The sequence below is a fragment of the Physeter macrocephalus genome, chromosome 11 (genome assembly GCF_002837175.3).
Source record: "Physeter macrocephalus isolate SW-GA chromosome 11, ASM283717v5, whole genome shotgun sequence".
In the NCBI taxonomy this organism is placed as follows: domain Eukaryota; kingdom Metazoa; phylum Chordata; class Mammalia; order Artiodactyla; family Physeteridae; genus Physeter; species Physeter macrocephalus.
This window is the reverse complement of record NC_041224.1, coordinates 98,234,387-98,250,920: the sequence shown is the minus strand read 5'-3', so window position 1 is coordinate 98,250,920 and position 16,534 is coordinate 98,234,387. Positions and strand designations below refer to the sequence as shown.

At 40.4% G+C, this 16,534-nt stretch overlaps 2 protein-coding genes across 10 annotated transcripts in view; one reads left to right on the top strand and one right to left on the bottom strand.

Moving 5' to 3' along the window:
• EIF2AK4 (eukaryotic translation initiation factor 2 alpha kinase 4) overlaps positions 1-11,898 on the top strand; it is a 119,275-nt gene extending 107,377 nt beyond the window's left edge. For 6 of the 8 annotated variants that reach the window (XM_024118390.3, XM_028495493.2, XM_024118391.3 and 3 more), the window contains 7 exons: positions 3,987-4,099; positions 6,609-6,667; positions 7,620-7,717; positions 8,992-9,060; positions 9,468-9,512; positions 10,861-10,979; positions 11,599-11,898. In XM_024118390.3, coding sequence (XP_023974158.1) covers positions 3,987-4,099; positions 6,609-6,667; positions 7,620-7,717; positions 8,992-9,060; positions 9,468-9,512; positions 10,861-10,979; positions 11,599-11,656 — 561 coding nt within the window. In that variant the 3' untranslated portion in view covers positions 11,657-11,898. Of the gene's footprint in view, positions 1-3,986; positions 4,100-6,608; positions 6,668-7,619; positions 7,718-8,991; positions 9,061-9,467; positions 9,513-10,860; positions 10,980-11,598 lie in introns of those variants that run through there. The other 2 variants (XM_028495494.2, XM_028495495.2) reach the window with 2 other exon arrangements.
• SRP14 (signal recognition particle 14) lies at positions 4,810-15,553 on the bottom strand. Of its 2 annotated transcripts, XM_028495496.2 has the most exons (6): positions 15,466-15,538; positions 15,239-15,311; positions 14,600-14,712; positions 13,392-13,424; positions 8,830-8,912; positions 4,810-5,048 (listed from the first exon to the last, which is right to left on the bottom strand). In XM_028495496.2, the coding sequence occupies exons 1-5, from the start codon at positions 15,487-15,489 to the stop codon at positions 8,844-8,846; spliced, it is 312 nt and encodes a 103-aa protein (XP_028351297.1). In that variant the 5' UTR covers positions 15,490-15,538; the 3' UTR covers positions 4,810-5,048; positions 8,830-8,843. The 2 variants fall into 2 exon arrangements, with proteins under 2 accessions (XP_028351297.1, XP_007111722.1); XM_007111660.3 differs by lacking the exons at positions 4,810-5,048; positions 8,830-8,912 and adding an exon at positions 12,295-12,687 and having other exon boundaries at positions 15,466-15,553.
• Positions 15,554-16,534: the final 981 nt, after the last annotated feature.

Sequence of the window (16,534 nt, the reverse complement as noted above, 5' to 3'; positions counted from 1 at the left end):
CCTGCGCGTCCGGAGCCTGTGCTCCGCAACGGGAGAGGCCACAGCGGTGAGAGGCCCGTGTACAGCAAAAAAAAAAAAAAAAAAAAAAAAAGGGAGGAATGTCCTTTATATTTACCATTTCTAGAACTGTTTATTCCTTTGTGTTCAGCAAGATATCATTCAGATTTCATTTTCTTTATGCCTGAAGAATTTCCTAATATTTCTGATTAGTGCTGGTAATGAGTTCTCTCAACTGTTACTGGTCTGAGAAAGTCTTCATTTTACGTTCATTTTTGAGAGGTAACTTTTCTGTGTATAGAATTCACAATTTACATTTTTTTCTTTTTGCACTTTGAACACAGGTTTTATTGTTTTCTGACCTGATAGTTTCTGTTTAAAAGTCTGCATTGATCCTCTGTATATAATGTTTCTTTTTATTTTCTGGCACCTTTTTAAGATTTTCTTTTGTCATTGGTTTACTGCAATTTGAATATGACGTGCCTCAGTGTGATACTCTTTATGTTCTATTACTTGGTATTAGAACTGTAGATTTGAACTGTAGATTTGAACTGTAGATTTATAGCTTTCATCAAATTTGGAAACTTTTCAGACATTATTTCTTCAAATATTGTTCTGTCCCTTTTCCTTCTGGGACTCTGATTATAGTATGTTAATCATTTGCTCTTGCCCCACACCTCATTGAGGCTCTGTTTTTGGTGGGTTTTGTTTGTTTTTTCTCACTCTCTATGCTTTATTCTGGATCATTCACTTATGTTTTCTGTAATATCTTATCTGCTATTAATCCCATACAGTGCATTTCTTATTTCAGATATTGTAGTTTTTTCATCTGTACAAGTTACATTTGTGTCTTTTTTTTAATGTCTTCCATTTCTCTCCTCATCATGGTTCTTGTTTCCTTTATATTCTTTATAAGATTTATAATAGTCATTTTTAATTCCATCATCTTGACATTTCGGGTCGTTTCTGTCTATTGATGTTTCTCCTGGTTATGAGTTGTATTTTCCTTCTACTTTCTATGCCCAGTATTTTTTGGTTGGTTGTTGGACATTATGAATTTTACATTTTTTGGTGCTGGGTTTTCTTATGTTCCTGTAAATACTGTTGGACTCTGTTCTGGGATGTAGTTAAGATCCTTGGATTCTTTTTGACCCTTTCTAGGCTTGACTTTAAGTTTTGTTAGGGCAGGGCCCGGGCAGCCTTTAGTCTAGGTTTAATTTAGCCCCACTCCAAAGGCAATGCCCTTTGGAGGATTCTGCCTGTGTCATGAGGTCTCTCTACTCTGGTAAGAACAAGAACTATTCCTGGCCCTGTGGATTTCAGAAATTATTATGCCTACTCATGTCTGCTGGTTGTTTCCCCAGCCTTGGATAGTTCCCTCTCACCCATGCACAGATCACTTCTGTTTCAAAGATGTGAGTGGACTTCTCTACATAGCTTCAGAAATCTTTCTTTCTCTGTGTGTAGCTCCCTCCTCTTCAGTCCTCTGCCCCACAGTTTCTAGCTAGCCATCGTGGCCTCCCTAAACTACAGTCTCCCCAGCTCGGCAAGACTCCTAGCCTCTGTTTAGCCTCCTCCTCCCTGCCCTGCCATCTGCAGACTTCCTCAACACGGTAATCTGGGGCACTTGTAGACTCACTTTGTTTGTTTCCCTCCTCTCAGGATAACAGTCCTCCACTGGTTGTTGTCCAATGTCTGAAAAACATTGTTTATATATTTTGTCTGGTTTTCTAGTTGTTTAAGGCAGAAAGGCAGTTGTTACAGTAGTTACTTCTTCATGGGAAGATTTGTAAGTCCCCACTACTAGTCTGCTTGTTAGTCACAAAATCATAAATGACCCTAAGTCCTACCGATCAAGCCCCTTCCAGAGCAGTGATTGTTCCTGTAATATTACCAAAAGATGATCGTCTAGCCTCTGCTGGATAATTCCAGCATCATAACCCACTGCTATAATGATTAGCAAATTTTTAAAACTTGAATCAGAATCTGCTTCCCCAAATTTACATTCACTGGTCCTAGTTCTGTCCTCCAGAATGGTCAAAGTAACAAGTCTAATTCTTCCTCCTTCTCTTACTACCATCACATAAATTTTAGGAGACCACTGCCATGACACTTTAAGTGTCCTCTTTTCTGGTTTAAACATTCCAGTTACTTAAGCCATTCCTCATAATGTGATTTCCAAATCCTTGACCCTCCTAGTTAACCTCCTCTAGACACACTTAACTTTGTCAATGTCTGTCCTTAAATGTGATACTAGAATTCTACAGAGTGCTCTAAGCATGTTCTGACTAAATGAGGAGGGTCTGTTACCTCCCTCAACCTAGATAACATATTTCTCCTAATACAGCCTACAAGTGAACTAACTTTAGCAACCATGCAGTTCTTTTGGCTCATCCTGAATTTATCATCAACTAAAACCCACTGGCCTTTTCACAGTCCTCACCATGTCTGACCAGCCTTCTACAATGAGGCTTGATGACAGGACTTCATATTTATCACTGTTAAATGTGATGTTGTTCATTTTAGTACATTGTTCCAGCCCATCCAGCTCTTTTGACTCTTCTGCCTCTGTTAGTGGTGGGTCGATAGCTTCATCTTCATATTTGAAGAGCAAGACATCACTTCATTCACCCACTTAGCAAGTGCAGTATTAAGCATTCACAGTGTACGAGGGATTGAATTTAGGGCCACGATGGATGCAGGGACATTTAAGCCACAGGTCCTGCTGTCAAGGCTCCTATAATCCAGCAGGGAACAGAAGACGTTCATGCACGATTGTGAGCTCGAAAATGCTCAATGCCATGAGAGTCCAACAGGAAAGTTCTCTGAGGTTTTCGTCAGCCTGAGAGGTTACTATAGAGGTAGCAGGGAAGTCTTCAGAATGGAGGTGGGATTAATGCTGGACCCTCGTGGATGGGCAGGATATAGGTACGTGCTAAAAAGGCCTTTTAAGCAAAGGAATAGCAATGGTAATGTAGTTCTTTCAGTAGAATTGTCCCAAAGATAGAGGCAGGCCAGCAGAGAACTCTTCTGGTATTACCTTGATTAGTCCATTTGAGGTGAAGCAGGATTGTGGAGAAGGGCACTTCAGCAGGAGAGAATGGTTCTAGCTAGAGCAAGGAGAGCCAGAATGCCCAACCAAGGAATTTGGACTTGATTTAGCAGTTAGTGGGGAGCCAGTGTATGTTTTTGGACAGAAGGGGACATCAGGGTGTATATGAGAAAAATTCATCTGCAGGGATATGTAGCATGGAATGGAGTGAGGGAAAATTGGAGATGGGGTAGCTGAGGGCAGAATATCAGGCTATCCCAAGCCAAGGCAGGGTGTTGGCCATGGGAGTGAAGATGAAAAGATAGGCACTGTAAAAGTGGGATGACTGGACTAGGGCTTGGAAAGGAGGGGGCAAGGAGTTGTAGAAACCTTGGTGACTGACCCGAGGATGTTTAAGAGGGAAAATATGTGAAAGAATCAAATGAAATAGGAGCTGGTTCGTCTTGGCCTTTTTTTTTTTTTTTTTTTAAATTCTGTCTTCTATAATAAGCTATTCTGTTCAAGACAGGGTTTCCTCAGCAGCCTAAGAGGGAAAATATGTGAAAGAATCAAATGAAATAGGAGCTGGTTCGTCTTGGCCTTTTTTTTTTTTTTTTTTAAATTCTGTCATCTATAATAAGCTATTCTGATCTAGACCAGGGTTTCTCAGCAGCCACATTTTGACATTTGGGGCTAGATACTTCTTTGTGGGGCTGCTGTCTTGTGCGTTGTAGGATGTTTAGCAGCATCCCTAGCATCTACCCACTAGATGCCAGTAGCGCCCCCCTCAGCTGTCACAACTACAGGTGTCTCTAATCATTGCCAGATGTCCTGTGGGGAGCAATATCACCCCCTGGTTTAACAGCCATCAACCTAAACTGTTGACTTAGTAGACTTACTATAGTACTCTTCAGCCTGTTGGCTTCAGAAATGATGGATCTGTTTCATTCTTTTTAAGGTTAAGTCTTTTGAGAAGGAAAGGCAAACAGAGAAACGTGTGCTGGAGTCTGATCTCGTGGACCATGTTGTGCAGAAACTGAGGACTAAAGTCAGTGATGAGAGGACTACCAGGTAACTTAGTAAACAGAAACCCAGAAAACCAGCTGCAACTGCCTATCTAGAATTACCATACATTTATTTTAAAAGTCAGTTTGATCCTTTTGGGAAATAAAGATGGGTCAGGATAACTTTTATTGAACCATTCTATTGCTTCTGAATAACTCAGCAGTTTAAGTATATGACCCCCTATGTAAGACTACTCATAACTGACTTTCAACGTTTGTCCTTCATAACATGTCAAAAAAAAATTTTATCATTTTGAAAAGCCTAAGGAACCAAAATCTATCTGCCATTATCTTATTTGGTCTGTTAATCAGTGAATTTCAGTAGTGTTTTGTCAGTGGTTTTGAAAGATCTAATATTCTGGGAAATTATAATATTCTAGGAAAAGATCTCACATACTCATCATAGGAATGCAAATTGGTTCAACTCTCTGGATAGGAATTTAACAAAGTTAAAAGCCTAAAAACTAAAACTTTAAAAAAAAAAAATTGACCCAGCAATTCCACTTTAGGAATTTATAGTAAAATTATTCCATAGGGATACGTACAAAGATGTCTATCAAGGCACTGTTTATAATAGCAGTTCTCAAACTTTTTGGTTTCAGAACCCCTTTATACCCTTAAAAATTATTTGAGGACCCCAAAGAGCTTTGTTTATGTGGATGATATCTATCAATAATTTCTATGTTAGAAATTAAAATGTAAACATTTTTAAAATACTTATTTTAAATAACAAACTCATTACATGCAAACCTACATAACATTTTTAATGCAAAATAACTATTCTCCAAAAACAAAATAAATGTAGTAAGAAAGAGTGGCATTGTTTCACATTTTTGCAGATATTGTTAATGCATTGTTTTACATTTTTGTAATCTCTAATGCTTTAGTAGAAGAAACTATATTGTCTTGTCTGTTTCTGCATTCAGTCTGTAGTGATATCACACATCCTGTAGTCTCTGGAAAAGTCCATCACACATTAATGAGAGGATAAGAATAAAAAGGATAGTTAACATTTTAGGATTATTGCAAAAATAATTTTGATGTTGCAGATACCCTGTGAAAGGATCTCAGGGGCTTCCAGGGGTCTCTGGACCACACTTTGAGACTCTCACTTATAGTATCCCAATATCATAGAAGACTGTTCTAATTACAGTAAATATAGTGAAATACTGTGCAGCCTTTAAAAATGATTATTATGGTAAAGCTGAGTTTATTACAAGGAAGGGTGTCCACAAATAAGATGTATGATATGATCCCATTTTTGTTTCAACCAAAATATATAGCCCATACATAGAAGAATGTGTGGAATGATGGACCAAATTTTTAAATTATAGTTATTTCTGGTTAGTGGGATTAGAAGGGATCTTAATTTCCCTTAAGCTTTTCTATATATTTGTAACTCCTGTATTTATGCTCATAATCAGAAAATACAGTACTCTACTTTTTTTGGCTTATATCCGTGATTCTCAACCAGCAGGAGTTTTGCCCCTCAGGGGACATTTGGCCATGTTTGGAGACAGCATTTTTGGCTGTTAAACGGGAGGTGCTGCTGGTATCTAGCAGGGACCAGGGATGCTGTTAGACATCCTGTAGTGCAGAGGACTGACCCCCCACCCCCACCCCAACAAAGAGTTACCTGGCCCAAAATGTCAATAGTGCCAAGACAGAGAAATCCTGGCTTATATAAAATAAATGTTCCTGCTTGCTTGCTTCTCTGTCCCCGGCCCCTGACCCTGCGCATATGCACCTAGCTTGACTACATTCACCATCAGGCTTTTTCTAAGAGAATATAATGTTGTTGAAGTCACTAGGTATTAGGATTAAGAATCCAAATCAAAGGCAGAGGTTTAGAAGGAAAAACAAAAAATAGTCAACTAATTAATAGTGACTATTAGTAATAGTACAGGCAAACATCATTAAGACACTTAACAGGCCAGATGGGATTTAGTTTTAGCAGGGAAAGTTTTAAAATCTTTCCTCCATGTGAATGTTTATTTCCCTGTTTTCCCAAGATAGAGTGCTATTATGTCTCTCAAAGGCTATAAATTAATTCAGTCTTTGAAAGAACATCCATTCAACAGCTTTTGAAAGAATCTCAATTACTAAATGTTCTCCTGTGGGTGATCACCAAGGTTGCTGCCATAATGAAGGCGGGGCATTGCTAATGTTTCCTTGTATTGTGAGGGGAGCAGAAAGAACACCCATTATATTTCATTGAAATTAGCTTCTTATGTTGAGCCAGTACTTCACACCCAGCTGAATAAATCAGAATGTTGTCTCTAGAATGTTAATTTGAAGTGACAGCCTTGATAATTTTTATTTGCTCTTAACCAAAAGCATAATTAAGTGCAAATTTTTTTGTTTTTGTTTTTCCTCCACTAATAACCAATATTTATTAACTTTTTTTATATTTAATAGAAAAAAGCCTCCCTCTAAGTATAGCTCACTGTAAATTATCTGTGTTGTTTTGTCTTAATGACTGTTTATTCTGATTGTTTTTGTTTGCTTGTTTTTAGAGAAGCTTCCGATAATCTTGCAGTACAAAATCTGAAGGGGTCATTTTCTAATGCTTCAGGTATAATTACTAATTGTAACCTAAACATAATGCTTGTGTGTGTGTGTGTGTGTGTGTGTGTGTGTGTGTGTGTGTGTGTGTGTATGTGTGTGTATGTGTGTGTGTGTGTTTTTGCTCTAAATACTTATGACTGTGGCTAACTCACTGCCTCAGAAATATACTCTTAAAGTAACATATACAGTTAGTTATACCAAATGGAATTTATCCGTTTGAAACCCACATTCTAGAAAATGATAAAACCACTGGGAGTTTGGTGACTCTTTTGGTCCTGATATATCTGTCTTATTTTTACAAGTGGTTTAATCTTCCTTTGATTCAGTTTATTATATAGGTCAAATGTAGATATATTTTCCCCATATGGAAGATTGAAGAAAAGCATTTTGAAATGCCTTGGAGAAAGACACTATATACATTTGTTTTCATGAAAGCCAAGAGGGAACAGTGGTGATAGTTACGCCTTTAGTTTCACCAGATCTGTCAAACTGACTGAAAAAGAAATGTCCCAGTGAAGTCCACGAGAAGACATACTTGGCTTTTAACAGAATTGGGTCTTCTGGGTCCATTTCTGTTAGCAGACTTTGTGCTACCATCAGATTTCAAATGCTTTGAGGAATTTAAAGAAGTATTAGAGTTTGGGAAATACTGTTTGATTTTTTTCTTAGGTTCATGAGGTTTGGCTCATGCTGCCTCTCTCTATGCCTTTGTCACCTCCCACCTGAGGAGAGAAGGCTGGTGATCTTGACAGAAGTGTCAGAACTGCTGGGGGTTGGGTGGGGTTCTGGGCTCCTTCTGGTCAAGTGCAGGCAGTTGCAGAGATAGAACACAAAGCTCAGACACAACCCAGTCCACAGAATCACTCCCGAGTGGATTCTAATCATCTCTGCCATCTCTGTGGTGTGTTATAGAAAGTGGGACCAGATGAGGCCATAACAGCTAAAACTGTCTGTTTCAGGTTTGTTTGAAATCCATGGAGCAACAGTTTTTCCCATTGTGAGCGTGGTAGCCCCAGAGAAGCTGTCAGCCAGCGCTAGGAGGCGGTATGAAACTCAGGTATATGGTCAGAGTTTCCTTGGCTTTCTAATGTGAGCTACAAAGGAGGAAGAGAACAGGAGAGGAAAAGAAACAGTTTCCTGGAAATGTTTTTCTTTCCACTTCCTGAACTTGGTGACTTCTGAAAATTCCATCAACACAGAGCATCTCTGGTAATGTGCCAGGATTCTGCCCCATTTGTCCTCCAAAGAGGCGTCAGTGTACACTGTGGGCACCTAGATGCAGCTGTTGTCAGAATTACTGGATCCAAACAAAAACTTTGTGATCCGGCTCTAATAACAGATGGGGTTTGTTTGGTTTTGTTGTAAATAACAAAGCAGAAGAGATCTACCACAAGACTTGGGCCAGGTTTCTCACTACATACATGTTTTTGATATCTGCTATTTGCCTGATTCTGTGCTAAGTGCCAGGTAAAATAGAAAAGACCTGACAGGGCCCCAGTCCTTGAAGAGTTTATAACCTCCGAAGCATATGCATTATATAGTTGGAAAACAGAAGGAAATCAGTAATAGGATGCTGAATTAATAAGTACACTGAATGATTGTTAGAGTGTGCTACAGACATGGGGGAGAGACAAAGATCAGTGTTTGCATGGATGATCAAGAAGGGCTTCGTGGAGGTGATCCCTGAAGGATTTAAATAGGCAGGGAGGGAAGATGGGGGTGTTCCAAATGGGAGGGACAGTGGGAAGGGAAGTGCAGGACAAGGCTAATGAGCAGAGGCAGGACACTGGCCTCATTTGGGAAGAAGGTATGAAGAGAGCAGTCATTATTTAGGAATGTAATTAGATTGAAATACAAAAGATCGAGTTACCTCATTTTGTTAGCTTTTCTGGCTGTTTCTCAGGATGTTGGGTAGAAACTTGTTTTTCATATCTTTCTACCATATTTCAGTTCCATGTTCTCATTGCTGTCATTGTCCCCTTTTTCTAAATTTAGCTTAATACTAAAATCTCCCTGCTTCCACATGCACTATTTTACAGTACTGAGCTTTTATTAGGTTCATTTCAAAATTATAAAGAAATAAGCAGCTAGGTGGATTAGTAAACAAATGATCAAGATAGGCTATAAAAATCCCATTTCCCCTGAGATTATAATAGGCTGGACACTCACCTTTCTGAGGTGGATTAAGAGCAAGTCCTTATATAATATTTGGGATCCCTTCTAGGCTTTGGTTTGTCACCTGTGATTGTTTCCTAGAATAAGAAATGAAATGGCAAGAAAGATGGCTTGGTTTGACAGGTTCTGAATTCTAACATGCTTTCTTCTTCTTAGGTACAAACCCGACTTCAGACCTCCCTTGCTAACTTGCATCAGAAAAGCAGTGAAATTGAAATTTTGGCTGTAAGTCACTTTCTTTAGCTTTTTGAGGATGGCTTTTGTCCATACTGTCAAAGTAGTTTCCTCAGAGGTCAGGGCTGTTTTTTTGCTCAGTGTTAGCAGCACTGGGATGCAGGCCCGTTTCTCCTAGTTTCTTCCTCTGAAAGATTGGGGGGAAGGGGACTGAACACGAAAATCATCATTTTTCTAAATGTTTCAGGCCTTTGCAGAGAGCAGTGTCAAACCTTTGGGGTGTGATGTGTGGGGCCTGGGAGTATTAGTTCACCAGCGCTGAGATCGCATCACTGTCCAGTTCAGTAAGCACGGGAGCATCCCATTCATGTTGCTCCATCCAAAGTGACACCATAGGCACAAGTCAGTATGTGCTGCCTAGGTTCCCTGACATGATGTACATTTTTGTGTATCAACAGGTGGATCTACCCAAAGAAACAATCTTACAGTTTCTATCATTAGAGGTAAGCAAGATGAACTCTTCTGCATTACGGCCTTTGAAATCCCGAAGCTGTTGATTTGCCAAAAGAAAGTTGAAAATGGCATTATTTTCTTAGTGATATTAGGTATTTTCCTGGCAGTTCCAGGAATCTGGTAACATTGTTCCTTTTATGTGACATATGTATTGCTAAATCAAATTTTGAGGGAATCACTTTTCTAGTGACTTTTTTTAAATTTCAGAGATGATTTTAACAAACACCTAGTGCTTTTACTGTGTGTCAGGCTGTGGCAGGCCTTGTTCTAAGCACTTTACAAATATTAACTCATTTAATCACAACAACCCCAAGGGATACGTATGTTACCTACTTACAGATCCCCATTTTACAGATAAATGGAATCATTTTACGTTTTATGGAGAATGGGAGGCAGACAGGTTAGATATCTTACTGAAATTCACCTAACTAGGAAGTTGCAGAGCCAGTATATGAACTTAGGCAGACTAGTGAAATCTATGTTCTTACCCACTATACTATGCCGCTTCTGCAAACCTTCATTCCAACTAGGGAAGCTCATTTGCAGAACTAGAACTACATGGAAGATCTTTTCGTAAAAATTAAATTTAGGTCCTTTTTCATATGCTTTTTTTTTTTATAACAGGTACATACCCTTATTATCGAATAGCCTAATTGAACTTTAAAAAAATGTAAATACTTACCTTTGCTATAAGAATGTCCAACTGTAAGAATAACTACAGGTGATTTTTGCAATGTCATACCAAAGAATGTTTTTGTCTATCCAGAGTGGTTTAGTCACAGATTAAGTTAGATGAAAAATGAACTTTGCCCCAGAGCTAACATCTCATACTGCATTTTGTTTTTTAAAGGTTATTCTCCATTTATATAAAATATTGGCTATATTCCCTGTGCTGTACAATATATCCTTGTAGCTTCTTTTATAAGCTGACTTCCCCCTTCCCTGTTTCCCCTCCCCACTAGTATTCTGTTGTCTGGTAAGTAAGCATATACGGGGAATTTACTGCTTTATGAGCCACTCAAATGGGTATATATCAGAGGTGGTATCTCCATTTCACAGAAAGTCAACAGTTGGCAGAAATAACTGGTATAAAGTCACATGAGCACACTGGGGCTGCAGCACTGTTAGTCAGGATCTAGTAAACTGGTCTTGTAAAGAAACTCGATGCTTCAAAGGAAGAACCCTAGAAGTCTCCCCATTAGTTCTCTCTCCCTGTAACTGATCTTTTCAGTATACTTAAAGGGGGGAATGGCATTGACATTTCATCAGTGACCCAGAAAAAACCAGTTTTAATAAACCCTAGTATCTGTTGTTAAGTCGTATCTGTTTTTTTCCTAGTGGGATGCTGATGAACAGGCATTTAACACAACTGTGAAGCAGCTGCTGTCACGCCTGCCAAAGCAAAGATACCTCAAATTAGTCTGTGATGAAATTTATAACATCAAAGTAGAAAAAAAGTAAGTTATCACTTAGGCATTGCAGGTTTCAACATGGGTTAAAACTCAAAGAGGGTTTTTTTGGTTTCTGGGGTCTTTTTCCAAGGAGGGGTTTTAAAGTGACAAATATCTTATTGTCATGTTGAGGTTAGATGGCTAATAAGTTGCTACATTAGAACTGCAACTGGTAATCAGGACCGTGATTCACAGTCATGATCTTGTCAATAACAAAACGCAGTGGTCCCAGTAGCACCTATCCCAGTTATAATTTTTTCAAATGCTTTTTCTGCACCAGTTATAATTTTTAATCACCCAGGTAACTCCTAGAAACATTTAAATGAACGAAAACAAGTGTGACTACTTTGTTTTATGTCCCCTTGCCAGTTGTTCATGTTATCATTCACTTAAAAGGAAACAACAAAGCCTGTGAGGTGAATGGTGGGCTCCTTGTGTAGACCCTTATACTGTGGACCCTTGCCAGTCACAGCTTCTCTAAAACTTATGTAATGTTTTTAGTGACTGGCCTTCCATATTGTTGTTGATTACGCAAAACTCCTACAGTTAAGTGTTCTAAAAATAATTTATCAACTCTGTTCTCTACCATTATTATACTGATCCTGTCTTCTCCCTTCTTTTGCAGGGTGTCTGTGCTGTTCCTGTATAGCTACAGAGATGACTACTACAGAATCTTATTTTAATCCTAAAGAACGATCATTACATTGTTCAAACAGACAGGCGCTTATACTATAAAATGTTGTACATTCATTGTTTTAAATTAGCTTTACGTTCTAAGAAGCTGTCCTACAGAGTTGAGCTTTGTAGGTTTTTCATGTGTAATATATTATAAATTTATCTTTTGAATATAATAAATGTTTTCATATATCTGTTGCTTTTTTAATTGCAAATCTATTAGCACTAAAGGTTTTATGGAGCTAGAACACAAGAAAACAGCCTTGTTCTTCTCAGCCCTATACACTGAGCACATGAAAATGTCCAAAATAAAGGGCATAAAGAAAGAAATCAAATATCATCATTAACTTGGAATCTTTATTCTTGATGATTTTGTAATAGGCTTATCCTTAGTTTGGTTAAGCAAACTCTCATGTGGCTATGAGAACTCATTCAAATTTGTTAAAGGAACAATGATGATAAAATTATATAGCCAAGTTGGGAAAAATACCAACGAAATAACACAACTTTTTATAAAATTGTCAGGTTTCAATTCCAGTAACTCATCAGACAGGGCCTAAAGCCTATTCATAATCAGTCATTCCAGAATGAGGAGCTATTGCCAGAAACTTTTTATGGGATGGGAAAAGGAATAAAAGATGGTCAGTACTGATAAATACAGGTTTAATGATACATTGCTCTTCACAGACGGCTACAGAGACTGTAAACTATTATCCAGAAACATACAACCATACAACACAAACCACTTAGCCAGATATAAAATAAACTGGCTTCTTGTAACTACCCTGTAAACACTGCAGCCCTTCTTCCATCCAAAAATGACCCTAATCTCACATGAAAACAGTTATTGTAGGGGAATCAGAAACCCAGCTTTGTGGCCAAAAGTAAAAACCAAAGGAAAAATAGCAATTCAGTGGTTAACTGGTGAAAGCGGGAAAGCCAGTGCCCTTCACTGCGCTGCTTTGCTCTTCTTACTCTTGCTCTTTTTGTCCCTCTTCTTCAGCCCATCCATGTTAGCTCTCAATAGGTTTGAATAAGCCTAAAAGACACAGAGCATGACCTTAGTGGGAAGAGTTGCAAATTGATGGAGCATCTGCTGTGCTTCCATAATGGATTTAGGGTAGCCAAAATCAGAAAGCCTATCTGATAAAGCATATAGTACCATGGGGATACTTGTATCCTAAGGAAAATGGTGTAAGGAAAACACCCTCACATTATAGCAGCTTCTGCAACACCCACTAGTGAGCTGCATGTTTTTTACTTTTTTTTTTTTTTTGCGGTACGCGGGCCTCTCACTGTTGTGGCCTCTCCCGTTGCGGAGCACAGGCTCCAGACGTGCAGGCTCAGCGGCCATAGCTCATGGGCCTAGCCGCTCCGCGGCATGTGGGATCCTCCCGGACCGGGGCACGAACCCGTGTCCCCTGCATCGGCAGGCGGACTCTCAACCACTGAGCCACCAGGAAAGCCCTTTTTACTTTTTTTTTAAGCAAACATGGAAAACTACAGGCAACTTCTTATTCAGCTATACTATACATAGAGCATATCTGAAGCGTAAGACAACAAAATCTAGCTAAAAAAGACAATATCAGCGTTGAAAGTAAAATTCACAGCCTAGTAGCTTGTAAACTACTGGTAAAACATCACAGGAGAGCAGTGAACCTAAATAGCAATCTTAAGCCGGTGTTAATTATTATGCTGACTCTTGCCCTGAGAAAGTAGACACAGAGAACACCAGACACTCACCATCTGAAACTTATTCACTTCTTTGGAGCTCACCTGGAAAAGAATGGGGAAAAGGTCACCCCTGTTATCCACATAGGAATCATCTGCCTCACCCAATAACAACTCAAAAGCCTCGTGAAGACAACATCCTAATCTTTAAAAATATTTCTTTCCAATTGCAGGGGTCATAATACACTAAAAGCTATTTTTCTACTCCACTTTCCTCTGCCTGAGGAACAAGCAAAGTAGCCCTGCACCTTGAGAATTGTACCAAGGTGGGAAAGAGGCGGAAGTGGGCTCCTTAAGAAGCTATGCCTCTTGCCTCTGTTGAAATCTCTTACACACATGGCACTGACTTTTTCTCAGGGCTCTGAGAGACGTCAAAGGACTTAATCTTTTGTGCAAGATACTTTTAAATTACTCCCTCCCCATCTTATTTTAAACCTACCATTAATTCAGGCCCATTTAAGCAAATTGCAAGCTACCACAACAAAAGAAATTCTACCTCTGAAGACTCCTTAGTTTTCCGTATTTCATGACACCCAACTTTATTTTTAAAAGCCACATAAGCTTGCTTTACTGTAGAAGTCTTCTCAAGATAACTGGTAATGGGAGATATCAACTAATTATGGCATACATTCTCATGAATATCCTATGCTGATGTGATTAGAGGGCAGGTCTGGTTCTGCCCCAGCAGAATAAAGAAGTATTCATTTGGAATCCAAGCAGTCTCTTGCTTTGCCATATTCAACTTCCACTTTGAAAGGGAATACTACTAGGACTCTTGACTAAATCATATGCCCTCAAATACAAAGCCTAATATAATACATGTTTGGTACATGAACCACAACGATAAATGAACAATCAGCTTAAAAGTAAAAGCATCTGATACCAAGAAGCTGTTCACTGAAGGCCCAGCACAGTAAAGGAATAAGGAATCAAATATGCCAACTGCTCCTTAACAGTGCTACTCTGAGTAAGGACCAATATGCTAATTTTATTTCTAACAAGTGTTTGGCTTCTACCTTCTTCGTTTTAATTTTGCTTTGGGGTTTTCTATTACTAAGGTAATAAAAGAAGACCCTGATCCCAAAACAGCTGGGGAGCTACACACCAGGCATTATTTAATAACTTAAAAAAAAAAAAAAAAAAACTGGTTCAGATATACCCCTCAAGTTAAATTCAAGTCTTTAAACTCCAAAATTAGGAGTATTAGGAATCGAACTCACCACAGTGCTGATCTTCTTTTTCCCATCAGTAGCTCTTAACAGACACTTGTTGTCTGAGGGCTCAAAGCCCTCCACAGAACCCTTCCTTGGAATGGGTTTAGTTCGACCATCATCTGCATGAAAAATACATCCCGGTGAACACAGCCACAGATGTGGTTAACAGGTAGATGAAGAATTAAAAAGTAGGAGAAAGATTCCAAGAGGATACCTAATCCACCTCCACTGATCTAGTTCTGTTAACCACATTATCTGCTATTACAGACGCCTTGCCCACACTTTGGGAACCTACTTGCCACTTCCACGATGGGAACACCGTAATATCAAAGCAGACTAAATCTCACTAATCATGGCGCGGTTTGGGATCCTTGACAAAAATACGAGCCCTGACATGCTTAGGGCCCACTGGAACCGGAACTGACTTAGGTGGCTAAGTGCTGGGGGCCGCACCAGCCACAATCCCCAATACTCTCCGGCCCCTCAGCCCTGAATGTGCCAGTACCAGGTGTAGGAAGGTACGGGAAGGCGGGGACGCGCGGCAGACAGACTCTGCCTGTGGCTCCCAGTCACTGGGTACCCGGGCCGGGGCATCGCTCGGCCTCCCAGCTCCCTTCCGGCCTTCCTGCATCCACAGCTGCTTACACTTCTTCAGGGTGATGAACACGCTGCCCGACAACCGGCACTTCTGGAAGAGCCTGGTCAGCTCCGTCAGGAACTGGAACACAAGAAGCCCGGCCCCGTTAGGCAACTCCAACCCCCCACCCGCCCCCCGCCTCGTCAAGTCCCAGTCCCTCCCGCAGAAGGAGACAGAGGTCCCGAGCTAAGCCCCAAACAGTATCGGTCCCTCAGCCTGCCAACTCTGGCTATACCTGCTCACTCTCCAGCAGCACCATCCTGGCGCTGCTCGCTCCGCTCCGTCAGCATAAACCCCAAGCCGTTGGAGCCGGAAGTTTCACCCGGGATGGGCGGGACTTCCGCTATTAGGTTTCAGCTCTCTTCCACCCAATCCCTGCTTCCTCCCTCTGCCCGCCCGCCCCGCCCCGCGCCTGCGCTCTGGGGCGCCCCCTCCAGTCCCGGGAAGGCAACGACCCCGAGGCCCTTGCGCTGTGCGCGATTTCACAGACAAGCAAATACTCTAACCCAAGCAATGGGAGAGAGTGAGAGAGCACAGGACGGATCTGATGGAAACCTATAGTTGTGTATATTCAGCTGTACTGTTGTTCCGCGCTTCAGTTTCCTCAGCCTATAATAATAGTATCCACTGTGTGGTTGTGAAGAGCAAATGAACTTATATTAAACACCTACAACAGTGCCTGGCTCATAGAGGGTGCTCAATAACGTTAGCTGTTGTTTTCATTACCATTGTCATTGTAATAAGTTCCCATGGCGGGAACTCTCCATGAGTTCCCTCTGAACTCTCCCTCATCTCTGACCAGGCTGGGTGGCCCCAGCTCTAGCAAGAGGGCCTGGAGCCATGTCTCAATTTCACCTCTGGGTTCAGTCTGGAGACCTAGGGTGTAGGCCCTGCTCTGCCAGTAGCCAACTTGAACCCTAGGTCTTGGAAAAGTCAAGCATGAAATCATGCAATGGGTTTTCACTGAGGGTCTCTTAGCCTATGCCAGGCAGTGTTGTAGGAGAGGGGACTACAGCAGGATACAAGTTTCTGGTTTCCTGAAACTTGGGTTAAAGGAGTAGGGAGGAAATAAACAGTAAACTAGTAAGTATAGCTTCAGATAAAGAGTGCTGTGCGGACAACTAAACAGGATGATACAAATGAGAGTGACAGGGGCACTACTTTAGGTTGGGATCAGGGAAATCCCTCTAAAGAGGAGAACTTTGAGCTGAAAGCTAAAGGGACTAGCCATTCAAAAATCTGGGGACAGAGTGTTCCAGACACAGGGAATGGCTAGAACAAGGGCCCCAATGGGGAAACAAGTT

Excerpts from the sequence above, each read along its gene's own strand:
- SRP14 (XM_007111660.3), bottom strand. The coding sequence starts at position 15,489 with ATGGTGCTGCTGGAGAGTGAGCAG. Across the intron at positions 13,425-14,599 it reads AAAAGAAGATCAGCACTGTG|GTGAGCTCCAAAGAAGTGAA; the intron begins GTGAGTTCGATT and ends ATTCTTTTCCAG. Across the intron at positions 12,688-13,391 it reads AAGTGAATAAGTTTCAGATG|GCTTATTCAAACCTATTGAG; the intron begins GTGAGTGTCTGG and ends TGTGTCTTTTAG.